Below are 16741 nucleotides of genomic sequence, written 5' to 3'. Positions count from 1 at the left end.
CTCCTATTAAAAAAGAAAAATCTAACATTTCTAATTAAAACGGGATCCCTCAAAAAAAAATAGCAACGGAATTAAAAAATAGGTTTTTAAAACATAATTAAAGAGAAATTAAAACAGAATTTTAAGACTTGATTAAAACAATTTGTTAGGAAATTAAAATAGATTAGCGACGAAAATAATAATCACGATTTGTTAGAAAATTTTGATATATATAGTTATGATTATTGAACAACTTTTTAAAATCGCCAGTGCGTATGCACATGCTTACTTCTGGTTGTAAACATGAGACAATGTTTTCTCCTCAACAGAACGGATAATGTACAGGAATGAGGCAATATGAACAAAAAGCACACATAATATTTATGTAGATAATCAATTAAAGCACGTGTACGTGATAAGGTCGGAACCAAAAATACTTGAGAAAATGGAATGTCATTGCCTAGATGAGAGGTGGATTTACATGAATACAATTAATGTAAATGGATGTATTTTCCGGTCACGGAAATAAAATACTAGCTAACAAGTATAAGAACTTACATGTGAGAAAGCAAATCTTATTTCGACGATACCCTATAGACTAGAATCGTGTTAATACAACTTTGCGCATGAACTCTTCTGGTGCTGAAAATGGAGGAAACAGTGAATGTCAAAGAGATGAATTTAGTTTCAGTCACTATAGATAATAGACAAACAAACTCTACAAGGCATTAACATTTAGTACTAACTGTTGACGCATTATTTGTTGGTACGGTGACGCAAAGAAAGTAAACCTTATACTGGATAACATGACTTGGGAGTACGTAGTACCTTTTCCATCAGTGAAGAGGTTGAATTGCCCAATGGCTTGCCTGATGAACATTTCAACCCCACTAACCACAATGGCACCAACCTCCTCTGCTTCTCGCAACAGCCGGGTGTTTCTTGGCGTGTAAACCGAATCGAAGACAAGTTCATATGCTCCCAAGGCCTCCTGGTATACGAAAACCATTGCAAATGATTAGTTGAAGTTTTATATGCATAGACATATATACATGTAATTTATGAGTATGACCTTGGCTACAGGCGTCTGATCTGTATTTGGTTGCATTCCTACAGCTGTAGCATTTGCAAGTATCATTCCTTTTTCACGACAGAAACCATTAATTTCTTCGTATGGTAGAGCCTCTCCTGAAACTGCAAGTGCAAGCGCCTTCGCTCTTGCTGTACAAATAAACATCTCATGTTAGGCAAATAAGAAGGAAGATATATCCCAGTTTATAATCGTTCTACAGAGAATATAGCAACTTCATTTTACCGTAGTTCCGGTTGAAAATGACGAGTCGAGCACCTCTGCTTTTAGCACCAAAAGCCAATGCTCTTCCAGCACCTCCAGCTCCAACTAACACAAACAGTTTCCCAGAAAGAGGAGAGGTTTCTGATGGTCCTCCATTTGCACTTCTACTTGCTGTGATTGCCATTTGTTACAACTGTTAATAAGCCACTTTAGATTGGGTATGATGGCATTATTGATTTCAACATAATTTTGTCCAAACTAGAAGTACCATAAAAAGGACAATATGAGTATGTCTTGATGGTTATTTGAACTTTGCCAATCTGTACTAAATTAAGGTACCTCTTAGTGCGTCCTCAATTGCAGTAATAGAAGCTTCACAATCTGTGTTGTAACCAACTAGCTTCCCATCAGTAGGCCTCCTTACAATAGTATTTACAGCTCCTATGGACTAATTCATGAAGCAACCACAGATCAATGAACTGAGTAAGATATACTACGTATAGAGCAAATATATATGCATAAGTAACATATACGCTCTCATCAACACAAAAACAAATCAAAACTTTAAAAAATTAGGACCTTAGCAAGTGGATGGACTTCGTCGCAGCACCTTACAGCGCCTTCTTTGTGTGGAATTCCAACGCTATCAATATCACAAATTGTATCTTTGTGAGAGTATGAAGAAAAAACAAAGATTTTCTTCAATTTACAGAAAACAAAAGCTGCTAGAATATATTTTCATTTAGAAATTAGATCTAATTCCTGTCACAGTCCTATTCACAATTTTGTATATTTTCGGCTTACAGTTATCCGTCTGTGCCATCCTAAGATGTTGGACTCTGTGGTCAAGAACCCTTTAAAAAGGGAATAAAAAGAGACAAAGAATACGTACCTGAAGCCTGCAAAGTCAGGATGGGAATAAATTCTAAAGAACTCCTCCATACTATCAACACGGAAAGGAACATAAATCCCATTATAACCAGCATGATGGAACGCGGGATTGTGTAAAAGAGGGCCTTTGCTGTGACCAACTGGATTTGCAATGAGACCAAAAACTTTTGTATCAACATTCAAATTCTCAACCTTGTAAACATGCCTAATAGTACCCAACATTGGTAAGCCAGGAACTGGGTTGCTTCCTATGGTTCCATAAACCAGAAAGCCCCCAAACTTTGGGCACAGTAGCTGACTTATAAGACCTCTATCACCGAGAGCACATGCAATTAAGGGAACCTGAAGGTAGTTAAAGATGAAAATTTATTTCAGGGAAAGAACATATATAGAGTTAGCTCTAATGACCATGAAAGGTTCAGGTCTTCTCACAGCTAATCCTAACCTGGCAATGTGAAAGCAAGTGAAACACTTGCGCTGCATCTGTAATGTAAACTGCATCAAAGGTAAGCTTGATAATGTCAGCTCCAGTAGATTGTAACTGTGCAACAATAAGGCTAAGTTCATCTTTAATAGGTGTGCCATCCACATGACATGACACAATCATTTTGCTGTTGGGATAATTGTCTAAATTTACATTTGCCAGGAATTCAGAAGCCACCTGAAAATTTTCATTGATATTGATTTAGAATCATAAAGTTACATAATGTTTGAGAAGGGGTTGCATGAAAATTTATACTTAATGAGAAGAACTACCTAAGGTTAACTATAAAATTCGTGTGTGTTTCACGATTTCAGCTATGGGCAGTTAATAACTTTTGCCCCAACCCTCTTTGAGGGAAGCTTAGTGAAGATGTACAAATCTACATGAAGTTACTTCTTAGTTCTTACTTCTTCCTACTAGCTGTGGCCAACTAGGAAGCACGGATACCGTTACGACACGGATCACGACTTCTACACGGATTAGTGAAGCATTTTTCAAAAATATAGGATAATGGGCCATAGATACTTTGAATAATATATATATATATATAATTAAATATTTTTCCCTTTTTTACTTGGTCTGAAATCAGCCCCCCTCTCTCCCATTGATATCCGACTCCTTCCAATTTTCATCTCTCTCTCTCATTTCCCATTGATATCGGGTCTCTCACTCTCTCCCATTGATTTCATAGGGTTTTTAAAAGAAGGTTTTCAAGATTTATCAATGGAGGTTTTAAAAGAAAGTTCTATTTTTTGCAGATTAGAATTAGTTAGTCGTACCACTTAATTATTTCATTTTTCTTCTTTTGCATCTCTTTTTATTTTGGATTTTATTTTTTTTTTTTTTTTATTTTTTTTGAAATTCCAAAAAAAAATTGTGAGATTAATATTTCGGCGTATCCCCCACGTATCGGAAATTAAAAAATTAATTAAAAAATCGGATACTCTAAATCGCGTATCCGACACGATCGACGCCAGCGTATCCGATATAGATACTTCACCTTTATAGGAGTATCCGTGCTTCATAGGTGGCCAAGATACCATATAGGTTGAGTATAAAGTTAATTACGGTCTACAACAACAACGTAAAAGAGTAAATGTGACAACATCAAAGAAACAGGACCTTCACCTAGAGTTGATTTTCAAATAATCTAGATCTTAAACTATGGAAAATGAGTTTGAACATACTCTTCAAACTCTTTGACAACATTTTTCCTACTAAATAGTTGTATTGTCTTTAAATGGACATAAATGAAACTGAGGAGCTAGACTCTGGGTTGAGTTATGTAAGTGTCATTGTAAAAATGTCATTACAGAATAGAAATTTGACAATGTACCTCAAGCTCCAGCTCTATAAAGTCTGCATTTAGTTCAAGAGCCCGTTCTAGTACTCTAAAGCAAGTCCTCTTGTCTTCCTTACCCCCAAGTCTGAAAAGTGAACAAAATAATGCTGCATTTTACTTTTGCTTTCAGAATTTCATATATTGGTAAAAAAAAAGTAATAATGAAATCCAAAACTTCATTGTACTCTATGAATTTGTTGGAATTTTTTTATCTAACAAAATTGTCGAGATTGCAAAAATTAAAAATATGATATTATGATCAATATATTATGGGACATATATGCTCAAAATTCCAGAAGAACAAAACAGACACAAGTTCTTCCAGACTCACAAGAAAAACCTCTTGTCATCAGCATTTAAAAAAAAAAATGGTATGCAAAATGCTGATGACCCTAGAACCTTCTATATGCAAAATGTTGATGACCCTAGAACTGACCAAACTAAACTAAATCGTATCCTGATTCTCTTACGGATTGTCATATGATCTCTAGCAAGCACCACAACCAGATTGTTCCTCTTAAAGCTATCAGTCTAATACTCTGTCACCAGCTAGTGGTTCGCAATATCAATAACAGCAACAAACAAAAGTGATCTCTTTCAACAGACTCACATTACTCACGACCACTTGGGCCTTTATTTATAATCACTGCTAACTAATCCTACCAACTTCGAATTCAGTGAAACTCCTAAATCCTAATACTAGTCAAGTACGTATACAAACTCTTGATTGAATATTTGAATGGACTCCACTTATTTCAACCATTCAATGGATTGCTCATAAAAACGTACTTCCCACCTTAGTATGGCTAGTAGTTAGTACTTAGTACAGGTGACAGTATGAACCGTGAACAAACTTTATGACTTCAAAATTTCAATATCATCGAGGCCTATTTGGATTTTTTGCAGCTGAAATTTTGAATTTAAGGTAACAAAACACATTTTGCTGACAATTAAAACCCAAATTGGCAAAAAAAATTAAAGATTCCGAAGAAATTCTTGCGGCAGAAAAACTGTATCCAACCATCCATGTAAACATTCTAGTTTAGATTTTTCTTTGGCGCAATATATTCTGTCACTGTTCTCACAACATGTGTGGGGTATGTTAATTATTATCCTTATTTGTTTATTACATACAAACACAGTTGTATCAAGTACAAGGATTAAGACTTCTTGTCTTCTAGTTTTGCAACTCAAACTTATAATTTACTTTCCCCTTAACAGTTAACACAATTTTATATCAATCAGGAAACTGGTTTTTAATTTGTTCACCAATGGTGTTTATGAGACTCTGGCCTACCTCCACAAATTAGAATGCTGTATCCATTGTTACTACATTTTCTAACCACTGGATGTTATTGACCATTTTTTAATCTATCAGAAGATTGATGTGTCATATTTGTAGATAGAGTACCTCACTGAAAAACAGTGTACCTGAGGGTGCGCACACTTTTCATGATTTAGTGCATGCATTGCACCCTCAGGCGTTTTTCAATGAAAGTACTTTATATGAATATATATGTGCTGTTCTCAAGTAATTAAAGTGAACTAAGTTAAACGAACCAAGTAAACCAGCTCAGTGTGTGATGCGAGTTGAGTCGGAATGGAAAAGAATATTGAAATAAGCTAAATACCTGAAAGAAACGATCACAGGTAAACTCTTCTGTTTAATGAGTTTTTCAACGTCCAATAAGATGTCGAAAACCGATAATGAATCAATCCTTAGCTCTGCCAAATCAGCACCTTCAGTCTTTGCTGTATCCATTGACGTGACCATTTCTTGTACCGTTTTACACTGCAATGTAGTGCATATTAGGACATCACTCTTGGAAGCCATGGATGCAAAGGCAATAGGGACAGTAAGCGAAGTGAGTACTATGGCTTTGAGTAGTGTGAAGACTGAAGAGAAGGAATAACAGACATACTGTGGCTTTAATGCTTTACCAACAACCTCATATAATAATTACACATGGATGTGACGTTGGAGACACCCGTTAAGAGTGATGACTTGAGACAACAATGGATGGTCTACATTTGTTGTGCTTCTAATTTTCTAAAGGACCACGTACCATGAATTGATATGACAGGACCATTCCTTGTACTATTATATTAAGGGGGCATGCATCTCTAATAGAAGTGTAAACAATATAAATTATAAAGTTTACAATATATATCGTAGGTCACTTCAAACTCTTAGTGTACCCTATTAGTGCTAAAAAAACTCTTTCCAATGAGAATTGTATATCGTAGGTTATAAATTATTAGTCAATAAATGAGGGAAAATTTCCCATCCAACTATTAGTTAATAAAAAAGCCAGACGTCACTTATAATAATGTTTGTGTAACTTAAAAACTCGGACATCTTTCCCATCCAGCTATTAGTTAATACAAAAGCCGGACGTCACTTATAGTAACGTTTGTGTAACTTAAAAATTTAGTCGTCACTTCAACTGACGTTTCAAACTTTATTTTTCTGTTTACGACGGTCTAAGTCCGTCGCGTAGTGAATTATAACTATTAAAAACACAAACGTTTGTTTTGAGTGGTTGTATGAAAGTGGATTATTATTTGTTTCAAGCCTTTGCAATGGACTGAGCCTGTCATTTTTCATTATTTTGAATGGTCTATGACAGTTTAAGTCCGTTGTTATATCTTTTTACACATTTGCCTCCACTTATTATTGAAAGATCCACAAATAGTAAATATATACTTTATGTATTTGAGAGTTAGATAGAGTGTATAATCCTAATAGCGCCTATGTAGACTTATTGGAGATGTCCTAACATATACAACTAGAATGGTGCACATGCTATTGCACAAAATTATACATGCGTGGGACCTTTTGCAAATTTTGAGTTTCTTATTTGTGACCATATAGGGCTCATTCACCTAAAGTGGCTTTTTCATTTTATGTTTTTGGGTTAACTAGTATTACTCCCTACTAAATGAGTCAATTAGGATTGTTCCCAACTAGATAGGGAAATTAGAGTCTCTCTGAGTACAAAAAAAAAAAAAAAAAAAAACGGTCAACTCAAGTTGACTTTTTTTTTTTTGTGTACTCAGGAAGGAGACTCTAATTTCTTCATCTAGTTGGGAGAAATCCTAATTGGCTCATCTAGTAGTAGGAGGGTAATACTAGTTAACCCTATGTTTTTTTATAGCATATGAATTGTGCGTTTATTAGGTGGCAGAAGGCATCATATATGATATATTCATATTCATAACATAGACACATAGTTCGTGTTATGAAGGCAGGGAATGTGTAGAGACTGGGAATGATTGGGATTTGGGACCAGAGAATTGAACGACATGAACGAGTGCTCTACCGACAGTAACGAGTACCAAACATAGTCATGTGGATTGTGGATGTATTAAAGTCAGACACGTGCGTAACAGTTTAATGGTTTCAATTTTGCCTCATCTCTCTAATGTTATGAATGACTGATTTCTCCAGTAAATTCATCGAGTTGGTGCTCAAACCAAGAAGGCAATATTCTAAGCACACTTCCACTAACAGAGTAGCAGAAAATAAATATCAAAATCTGTTTATGGTGGAAGTTAATAACAGATGTCAGTAATCAGATTCACTATAAATCAGAATCATTGGACGATAATGCAATTATGCATGTGTACTAACAACTAAGTACTAACCTAATAAACCAATTTCGGCCACGTTGGTTTGATTGAAAATTTTGCGTGATACATGTGAGATTCTGTGAGAAAGCTGTTTCTTTGAGGGGCCTATGGAGTTTTTGTGTAGGGACATATCATTTTAGTTTTGTACGACATGTTGGATATGATGCACACTCTTTTGAGTTAGATGAGTTCTTACCTCAGTATTGTGATGCACATTGATGAGCACTTTATACTTCGAAGTGATTCCCTTCTTGGATGCTTTGATGCAAAAACTTTTTCGGTCAAATAGAAAGGTCTTCAAAGCAAGACATTATCTCAGGTGCAGTAGATAGTGTCAAAATTTCTTGCTTCTAGCCTTCTAGGTGGAATGGTAGCATTCAGCAACACTGGTAGCAGCTATGCTGCGGAAAGTCAGTGATTGTGGATGCTTGGAATGTATCTAGGGTTAACTACAACCCACTCAATGGAAAATTAGAGTCTCCTCTCCAAATATGAAAAAACACACTGTCAATCTAATTTGATTTTTTCTTTTTTATGTGTAAATTGGAGAGGGGGAGGGGGGTCCCATATAGTGGGGGGAAAATCCTATTTGGCTCGTCTTGGGGATGGATCTATTTACATGTCAGAAAACAAAAAATTGTGCTCCCGATCAAAATTAAAAGGAATGAACCTTGCTATGGTATTTTGTCAGTTTGGATTCAGCCTCAAAAAATTTCTATAGCATCAAGTTATTCTGGTCCTCTGAGCAGATAGGAATTGGACACCTTGATCATGAAGTCCTATAAATCTACATTTTCTGCTTACTACCAAAAAATGTACACTGCGCTTCAGAAGTTCATAGTCTACCCATATGGGTTTTTTTTTTTTAAATATTTAGCCCTACCTTGCTAATTACCTTTTTCTTTGAGTCATATTTTTAAGCGGTAATATCTTTTTCTGTTGCAAAATGTTTTGATCAATAAAAAAATCTAGCATTTTGTTTGGTTTTTGGAATGTTTGGTAGGAAATGTATTTAAACTAGCTAGGATTTAGAAGAATTTTTTTCAACAAGCAACTCTGATGACTGAGATGACTAAGGTTTGCTCCCTAATGGTCACTAGTTCCATTCTTTTCAAGGCCACTAGCGAGGTAGTATCCGGTCGAATTTCCAACCAGGGACTCGGGATTTGTCGAGGTGCGCGTAAACTAGCCCGGACACCCGATTAGCCAAAAAAAAAAAACTGAGATAACTAATCACAAGCTCACAAGCTCACAACATCTATACATTTTTTTATTATTGGCAAGCCTGTTTTAAATGAGATAAGTAACTTTTTGATGCTGGTGGGGTTCGAATCCTAAACTTCTGATATCATCACCCAAAGGTTTTACCGGCTTTGCTGGTCCGCACCTGTTTCAAAGGCTCACAACATCTGTATAGTTGCTCACAAACAAAGTTGTGGACTCATACGAGCCAATAGCGATGCATTTACGGGGATGTTCGTTTTAAGTCCGGATTACTAATCGAAAGAATGAGAAGAAATTACTTCAAATAAACACATACAGTGCTTACATTTCCTGAAGGTAATCAAACTCTTGCTCTATGCGTCCCACAATGAGACTCACTGCTGCATTTGCCGAAGAAAATGCACCATGAAAGCTTTCTTGGTACGAGATGGATTCCAAGTCCCTTGCAATTTTCAACAGAATCTCACCCAGATCCGATCGTTTTACCACCAGAGAGTCATAATAAGAGTTAGCAGCAACCTTGCTGATTTCTTCATTGGTTGTTTCAGGGCAGTACTCATCGTCCAACCATTTGTGCAAAGTTATTCTAAGCCACTCTGATTCCTGAAGATAGAAGACACATGCTTAGGTTTATGCACTTGAAGACGCTAAGGAAAAACCTTGGGGAACGACGCCACCCTATCCTGTAATACAGATGCACACTCCTTCGTGATAATACAAACTCACCAACAAAGACGTGAACAAGGAAAAACGAAGAAGGAAAGAAAATAAAAACATGAAAACCACACAATTCAGACAAACTCCAATGTGCTTGCAAATTCCTTTCCTTGTTTGAGAATTTCAAATGAACCATGGAATCCCGGCAGTATGAAGCAATTAAAGTAGGGCCGTGGCACCAATTATGATTATTTCAACTCTATCATTTGATGGTGTGTTTTTGTGTATGATTTTTTCTTGTGATTCCTATCAAGCCTCCTATAAGACTTCTGCAATGTCTAGCACGTCAAAATTCCTTGGAACAGCCATTAAGATTGGTTAACAATAATGGTCTAGTCTCTCATTGATTCTATTGTCAATTTAGAAATTTGATCTAGGCATCTAGTTCATACACTAGAACAGCGCAACAGCATCAGAACTCGCGTGCAGTCGTGCTGCAAACCGATTCTACATAGTATTCCCACTCAAAGAGAACCTCGAACACCCACTGTTCCAAGTCCGAACTCAATGTAACATTCTCACTCCAAATATATCAAACAAACCCAAGACAATTTAAGAACTAGTACACAAAAACCACATATAGCTTCAATAAAATCTTCCAAATGAATAAATGATAATTTGGCTGGGAAAGTTAGTAAACCAAATTAAGCTTTGAAGCAAAAGGTTAAAGTACCTGAAGAGCCTTAGCTGGGACTAACCAATGGTCTGGAACTCTTAAGTCTTGAACAAGGCCTTGTGGGCCTCCTTCTTCTTCATCATTTAAACATTGGGGGTTTGAGATAGAAAAGGGCCTTGACTTTGATAGAGATGGATGATTAAGAGTCCTTAAGGAAACGGGGAAACTAGTTAGGGAGGGTGCTTTAATTGAAGGGGCATTGCACTTCCAATAAGGTAAAGAAGAAGTTTGGGTGCTTGATAGGCTTAAGTGGGACGAGAATGACTGCAACGCCATTGCAATTCGAAGGCAAGGAAACTGAAAGGCACTGCACAAGGTCTGCAGAAGGTCTCAACTGTTTAAACAGGCTGGGTCGGGCTTCAAGGTCTGCACCCAACGTCCTAAATACTTTGGGCTTCTGCTTTATAAATACCGTTTTTACGAAAAAATGTGAGAGAAAATATTCCGTCACATGAACAAGTTACATGGGGGGCATCAGGTCCATGGAAATTGGCATACCTCCCATAGATAATACGCATGCAAACAGTTCAGCACTAAACAATTACAAAATATCACCTCACAAAAGAACATAATAAATCCTGAACCATTAATGGGGATAAACAAATCCTGAGCCTCCAATTGTAAACTATACGGATTACATCATACCTTGTGAACAGTTAAACTTACATGGCAAAAGAGATACATTCTGGCATTAGTATCTTTCTAAAGTTAATTATATCCTCTATGTACTACTTCTGTAGTTTTCTAAATATATATCAACTGACTCGTAAAGCTCTGTCATTCTATACCTGTTAGCTATATATGATTCTGCTGGGCGAAGGAAAACTCTGGACTAAAGTTGTGATGATGAAACAAAACCACAACAAGCCATGTCAGGGAGAACGTTATATGGCTATAGACTATGCAGAGCAAAAAGTTAGCTTATCAACTTCTTCCTTGGGGCAAATGTACATCTTCTGAACCATGGATTGGAATTCCCTGTGTTGGAACCAAAATACCAGAATCAATAATGTTGAACTGAAACCATTGTTTTGAAATCTATAGAGAATGATAGCATGCAACTGACAAGTAGGTTGCATATATTCCGCTTCAACAAAAGACACATTATTTGCCTTGGGAATATGACCTTTCAGCACAATTTTTGATTCCCAGTTCAAAGAACGTCTCTTTTACCGAGGTGACATGTATGCAACTCATTTCTGAGTAGTCGTCTATTAGCATCTCAAACTTTTTTAAAGGTTCTTAAACTTAACTGCCAGGGGGAATCACCAATCAACATGTTAGAACCTTCTTCATTGGTGTATACCACATTCCAACCAGTGCTGCAGCCCATCAATTTTCCCCCAAAATCAAACATCAGGTCAAGCTCGTTCAAAAGTTCATCATACCCATTGAACCTCATGAGGTTGACAGATCTCCCAAGCGCAGTTCCATACCTGTGGACCTGAAAGAATAGCATAATATACTTGTGATCATTTATGCCTGAGAACAAAAGGGAACTCGGTCTTATAAATACATACCTTCGTGCAGCTTCGAGCAGCGAACAAATTATTCTTGCATTTATCTTTGTATTGGCTACCAGAACCACTATAACCAGAATGGTTAATGGTCTTTTTCAGCTCCAAAAGCTTATCAGACTCTGCAAGGCCTAACTGGGATGTCAGTGGAGTGACAGGACAACGGCGTTGATTCTTAGTGGAAGCAATAATACATGGGGCAGACTTCAATCGGCTTTTAACTAAATCAACGCCGAAGATAATGCATGTGCTGCTGCCTTTAGGTTGAGTCACCAGTCTATCACCTACATCCTCGAGTTGGGGGGCCGTGTTGGGATTGACATTTGGAATTGACCGCTTCTCAAGAAATTCATTTTCAGAAATGCTGTCAAACGTAGAAACTAGTGGCAATCCATAGCTTCCAAGAGCCGCAAAATCTGGTTTAAGAGTTGGAATGGGGGTCAAATTGTCAGTGTAAGGTGAAAATAAATCGTGCATCTGACAGTGAAGTTTGTTTTCCAGCTCATGTTGAGCCTGAGGCCAGCCTAAATTCAGTGCAGGAACCCAATGCGTAAAAGGTGGTTTTTCTACAGCTCCTAACTTGTTAGCACCTATTGCAATAGTTTCTTGACCTTGCAAGACCCCTGATTGTGTCTGAAGTTGTGGTGTAAGCTCGACTGCACCCTGGAAGAAGTCTAACGAGTAAAACAGCCCAATCAGAAAAGTCACAGTACAATAATGGGAGCACCACCCTACTCTCTAAACAAAGAAAACAAGAATAGCCAAAATGAGGTAGATCCAGCTAAGGAAAAACTTTGTTGGATGATTGAAAATAGACGCCTACTCACCACCATTGACCAAGACGGATGAATCAAGAGATGCTGAACTATGGATTCTTGCCCTTTTTGGTTGAGGTTTATGCAAAGACCGACTCGCATTGGTGATTGATAGTGGTTCAATATTCCATGGAGAAACTTTGTCTGGGCACACCACACTGCCAGTGGTTCCATCCCATTGAACCTATGCATAATAATGACCAGACAAATAATATAACATGAAAGACGAAAGTACAGTTCCTAGTTATGAAGATATGCAATTTAGAGGAAGACGTTTTTACCCTTAGAGATCTCCATGTTGAACCAGGCCATCTAAATGGTTCAAAATCTTTGCAACCAACTACAGTGCCTGCAAGTCTGGTTCACAACAAAAAAGAGTTTCTATCAAGACAACAATAGCTGCAAAAGTGCAAAACAAATTTTGAAGACCAGCACAGACACTGCTTGTTCACCTATGTTCTAGGCTATGTTCACCCTCAAGTTCCATTGTGAACCTCATTCCAACTGAATAGTTAATTTCTATTGACTTCATGTATTGAGCATATGGAACTATGAACTCAGAAGGACTTGTCCTGCAAGAAATGAAAAAATTAGTTGTTTTGCTTGAAAATAAATCTTCTGCGTCAAAGTTAACCACTTCAGCTGTAAAATGACCAAATACGCACACAGGGCACCAAACAAAGCAATAGAAAATTAATGTACTTGAGGAATGTATTTTCACACCTAGGCCGATAATACACACTGAACATGGATCCAGTAGATATAGCATGAGAAGCAGAAGCAAGAACGCCTAGTTGCATACTATGATTTGATATGACAGATGCAGTTGCATTCTTCTGTGGCTTTATAGCACGTCGGACCCCAACACGGTGTTCTCCATTCTCTCCTCTGTAACACAATTATTAACACCCTTAAATCTCACCAGGATAACTACAATGCAAAAGTATTAGATATTACACTCAGTTTTAAACGTTACTCGGAAGAGGAAAATGAACCTGACAAATATGAAAACATCCCCTGCCACAAGCTTTTTTGAGCATACAAATGTACTCCAGCCAGTTGTAAGCAAGTGTCGTTTTGGTTGACCTATATTTGGGAAACCAAATCATGCTTTAAGCTTAAAACAATATGGGCATAGCAAACCAAGAATAAGATAGTAGAGCAATAAAACTTTATAATGATAGAAACTACATAGGAAAGAAAAGAATCTGTTTGCATTCCCTGTTCCTACTAATAATCAGCTAATTCGTTCCTAATACGGAATAACTAATGACAACTCACCGCGATATACATGGCGAAAGCGCCACTCAATCCCATGCAAGTCCTTTGCTACCAGTTCCTGTGCTGGGGGTTGTAGAGACATGTCCTAGAACAACGTACAATAAGACATTCCATCATCACAAACTCATCTAAGTAACTAACCATTAATTCTTAACGACAGTATCAAACATCAGAAAAAACAATTGATGAGGCAAATTCCGCTGTCAGAAGGGCACGACTAGACGACACACTGCTGGCTACATGAATGAAGCAAGCTATCAAGTGACTTTAATTAAAAAGAATCTGATGCAAAACACATCAAGCAAACACCCAGTAAGAAACTTCTTCCAATAATTAATCTTTTCATATACATATGGCTTGCATCCATAGAATTGGAAGCCATTGCATGTGTATCAAGTATGTCCCATGGATAGATCACCCTTATGCATACTGTTTTGTTCATCCCAAGCCTAAACGTTAACTTAGATTATCAACACTTGTGACAGATCTCATTAAAACCCAAAATCATGTGAAAGATAACTACCACAGGTGGAAGGCATTCATCAGCATGTCTCTTAAGAACCGAAAATCCTCCATGTATGCTTGTATCTGATGCAGTCAGCGTCTTGCAGAATGTGTATGCACGGGTCTTTTGAGGCTGAGACTGACAGGTACCCTTTTCTGTACATGGCTTATGTTCCTGCAATGACCCAAATCAGTCAGCCACGCTAGATTAGTTAGTATAAGATATAAAACCAACATGTAAATTGGAAAGTTTAAAGAGGAAAAGAAAAGCTTAAGAAACTGGTAACTGATTCACAAGGACATTCATTAGCATAGCAACTTGTAAGTAGAAGAAACCAGTGTTTGTAAATTAATAGCTAACCTCAGTCTCCGGAAGCAAAGTCACTTGCGCAAACACCTCATCTGTATCCAATTCAGCCTGAAATTGGATAAAGCAAATAAAAACAAAAGTAATTTTGTCTTTTGTTAAAAACAGAAGGCAAATACGTATTTCACTAAACATAAGTAGTGTAACACATAAAGGCAGTCTCAACTCTCAAGCATTTCTAGATCAAACCATAACCATATCTATTGCTAATTTGGATATATCTAAATTTTGTGATAATAAGAATCTATCCGTGGAAGCATCTAAAGACAGTCTAAGAACACCTTATTCTGGCCGCAAATTTACACATTCAAATGCAGATGGAATTTGAGCATTGTAAGCATGTGCTATGCTGCTTAATAGGAACAATGCCAACTGTAGCCAATGCATATTATTCAATATGCAGGAAAAGTAAAAGTATGCATACCATAAGTTGAGCATGCATAACACTGCAGAGGATTTTAGAAGGTAAATCATGTTTTGGAATTTGACCATTAGATTCTTGATTTGTGTATGCCTCGACCTACAAGAAACAGAGTTCATATAAGTTCCACTAATCTAAGAAGAACCAAAATGAATTTTATTTGCAATCTAAATGTGCCCATGAATGGGGTGTCTTTCAAGACTTACGATCATGTTGGAATTGTACGCCATTCAACTTTAACATTAACAAAAATGAATGTAACAGTACAGAGGCAAATGATACCTGTTCTAAATGACCTTGGGGAAAGTAGAAAACCTTCTCCCCAACACGAGGAACATTAACAAAAGGCCCGGCACATGCGTGCCAAAGTTCAGCATATGAGCTATTCTTGTCACCTGAGAGAAGACCAAACAAATACCATTATCAACAGAACAAAGGACATATCAAGAACCCATCATTCATACATCATCAACCATTTTCAATGAACAGTGTGTATCAAGGATTTAAGCAGGGGAACCAAACACAAGTCAATTCATACTATGATACTATAAAGACAAACGACAAGCATGTTGATGCAATATTTTCTACAATCTGCGAAAATAAACTAAAAACCTTAAATTTGCTCCAAACACAGAAAACCCAAAATGCATCTATTTCCAACCTCAAAAAAATATTCTCTATATGCATAAAGAAGAACACCACATTGACATTAATATAAGCTTAAAAGGATATGATATAATACATTAATACCCATTCACAAAACAGAAATAAAAACAAATTAATAATAACTAGACAACCACTTGATACCTTGGTTTTCACAAAAACAAAACTCTCTCATCACTTGTTCCCCAACTTTATAACAAACACCAACATTAGAAACATACCTTGGTTAGTAGTACAGCTAGTTTTCCCTTTCATATTAAAACTACTCCTACTCCTACTTCCCAACTTCACTCCTTCACTATTAGAACTCATTTTTCTCAAAACTCTTCACCTCTCTCTCTCTCTCTCTCTCTCTCTCTCTTGCTACTTTGTACTACACAAGGAGCAGCAGAGTGAGTGATGAGTCAAGTGTCCTTGCTGGCGTTGGCGTACACACGTTAGCTACCGCTTTCCTTCTTTCTTTATTTTTTTGAAGAAATGGGCGGGTACCTCTCTGTGTATTCTCAGTTTTTTCAGTACTACTTTTTAACCATGGTTAAACTTTTTTTTTATTTTCGACGCCGATTTTTATGCCGATGTTTTTAATGGCTTGTAAACAGTGCCTACGGTATACATGTGTTTAATTAAGAGTTTCACGATATTGACTACTGAGCATTTTGGCCTTTAAAAACAACGAATCTGGAGTCAGGAGTTCAGACTTCAGACACATGATGAGATGCTCTCCTGGTACAAAATGATAACCAAATCAAATAGTCAATCGTGTTACTGAACTGAACCACTGAGCCTAGACCGCATAAGGTATTCAGGTCGGTTCAGTACCTCTGCATCATTATTAGCTAGTGGAATAGGCGGTACGATGTTGGGTTGGGTTGTCAGTGGTTTGGCCAAATCATTGCACCAGGGACCATATATCAATTAGGGTACTCAATCAAC

The 16741-nt window shown here is 37.0% G+C and overlaps 3 protein-coding genes across 6 annotated transcripts; all 3 read right to left on the bottom strand.

The window, feature by feature from the left end:
- Positions 1–337: 337 nt before the first annotated feature.
- On the bottom strand, positions 338–6037 carry LOC147499167 (bifunctional 3-dehydroquinate dehydratase/shikimate dehydrogenase, chloroplastic-like). The gene is made up of 10 exons (XM_086560972.1): positions 5622–6037; positions 3985–4075; positions 2610–2825; positions 2166–2506; positions 1853–1916; positions 1613–1721; positions 1295–1444; positions 1052–1200; positions 808–970; positions 338–621 (listed from the first exon to the last, which is right to left on the bottom strand). The coding sequence occupies exons 1-10, from the start codon at positions 5822–5824 to the stop codon at positions 578–580; spliced, it is 1530 nt and encodes a 509-aa protein (XP_086417098.1). The 5' UTR covers positions 5825–6037; the 3' UTR covers positions 338–577.
- Positions 6038–8875: 2838 nt separating this feature from the next.
- On the bottom strand, positions 8876–10585 carry LOC147499166 (plant/protein). Its single transcript, XM_086560971.1, has 3 exons — positions 10238–10585; positions 9173–9450; positions 8876–9010 (listed from the first exon to the last, which is right to left on the bottom strand). Exons 1-3 carry the CDS (start codon positions 10514–10516, stop codon positions 8914–8916), a joined length of 654 nt encoding a protein of 217 aa, XP_086417097.1. The 5' UTR covers positions 10517–10585; the 3' UTR covers positions 8876–8913.
- Positions 10586–10791: 206 nt separating this feature from the next.
- LOC147499165 (auxin response factor 2-like) lies at positions 10792–16401 on the bottom strand. Of its 4 annotated transcripts, none has more exons than XM_086560968.1 (15): positions 16030–16401; positions 15428–15540; positions 15149–15244; positions 14719–14775; positions 14377–14532; positions 13854–13938; positions 13568–13658; positions 13296–13460; positions 13025–13144; positions 12854–12929; positions 12585–12756; positions 12369–12431; positions 11761–12173; positions 11494–11684; positions 10792–11218 (listed from the first exon to the last, which is right to left on the bottom strand). In XM_086560968.1, exons 1-15 carry the CDS (start codon positions 16118–16120, stop codon positions 11140–11142), a joined length of 1968 nt encoding a protein of 655 aa, XP_086417094.1. In that variant the 5' UTR covers positions 16121–16401; the 3' UTR covers positions 10792–11139. The 4 variants fall into 4 exon arrangements, with proteins under 4 accessions (XP_086417094.1, XP_086417096.1, XP_086417093.1 ...); XM_086560970.1 differs by lacking the exon at positions 16030–16401 and adding an exon at positions 15758–15897; XM_086560967.1 differs by having other exon boundaries at positions 11761–12431.
- Positions 16402–16741: the final 340 nt, after the last annotated feature.

Source organism: Coptis chinensis, chromosome 5, assembly GCF_015680905.1.
Source record: "Coptis chinensis isolate HL-2020 chromosome 5, ASM1568090v1, whole genome shotgun sequence".
NCBI lineage: Eukaryota > Viridiplantae > Streptophyta > Magnoliopsida > Ranunculales > Ranunculaceae > Coptis > Coptis chinensis.
Note: the sequence above shows the minus strand (reverse complement) of the source record. Positions and strands in the feature narration are given on the sequence as shown.

Excerpts from the sequence above, each read along its gene's own strand:
- LOC147499165 (XM_086560967.1), bottom strand. The coding sequence starts at position 16,120 with ATGAGTTCTAATAGTGAAGGAGTGAAGTTGGGAAGTAGGAGTAGGAGT. Across the intron at positions 12,930-13,024 it reads GAACATAGCCTAGAACATAG|ACTTGCAGGCACTGTAGTTG; the intron begins GTGAACAAGCAG and ends GTTGTGAACCAG. Across the intron at positions 11,219-11,493 it reads ATTGGTGATTCCCCCTGGCA|GGAATTCCAATCCATGGTTC; the intron begins GTTAAGTTTAAG and ends GTTCCAACACAG.
- LOC147499166 (XM_086560971.1), bottom strand. The coding sequence starts at position 10,516 with ATGGCGTTGCAGTCATTCTCGTCCCACTTAAGCCTATCAAGCACCCAA. Across the intron at positions 9,451-10,237 it reads TCCCAGCTAAGGCTCTTCAG|GAATCAGAGTGGCTTAGAAT; the intron begins GTACTTTAACCT and ends TTCTATCTTCAG. Across the intron at positions 9,011-9,172 it reads TTTGATTACCTTCAGGAAAT|GTGCGGACCAGCAAAGCCGG; the intron begins GTAAGCACTGTA and ends CCTTTGAAACAG.
- LOC147499167 (XM_086560972.1), bottom strand. The coding sequence starts at position 5,824 with ATGGCTTCCAAGAGTGATGTCCTAATATGCACTACATTGCAGTGTAAA. Across the intron at positions 2,507-2,609 it reads ACTTGCTTTCACATTGCCAG|GTTCCCTTAATTGCATGTGC; the intron begins GTTAGGATTAGC and ends AACTACCTTCAG. Across the intron at positions 971-1,051 it reads ATCAGACGCCTGTAGCCAAG|GAGGCCTTGGGAGCATATGA; the intron begins GTCATACTCATA and ends TTCGTATACCAG.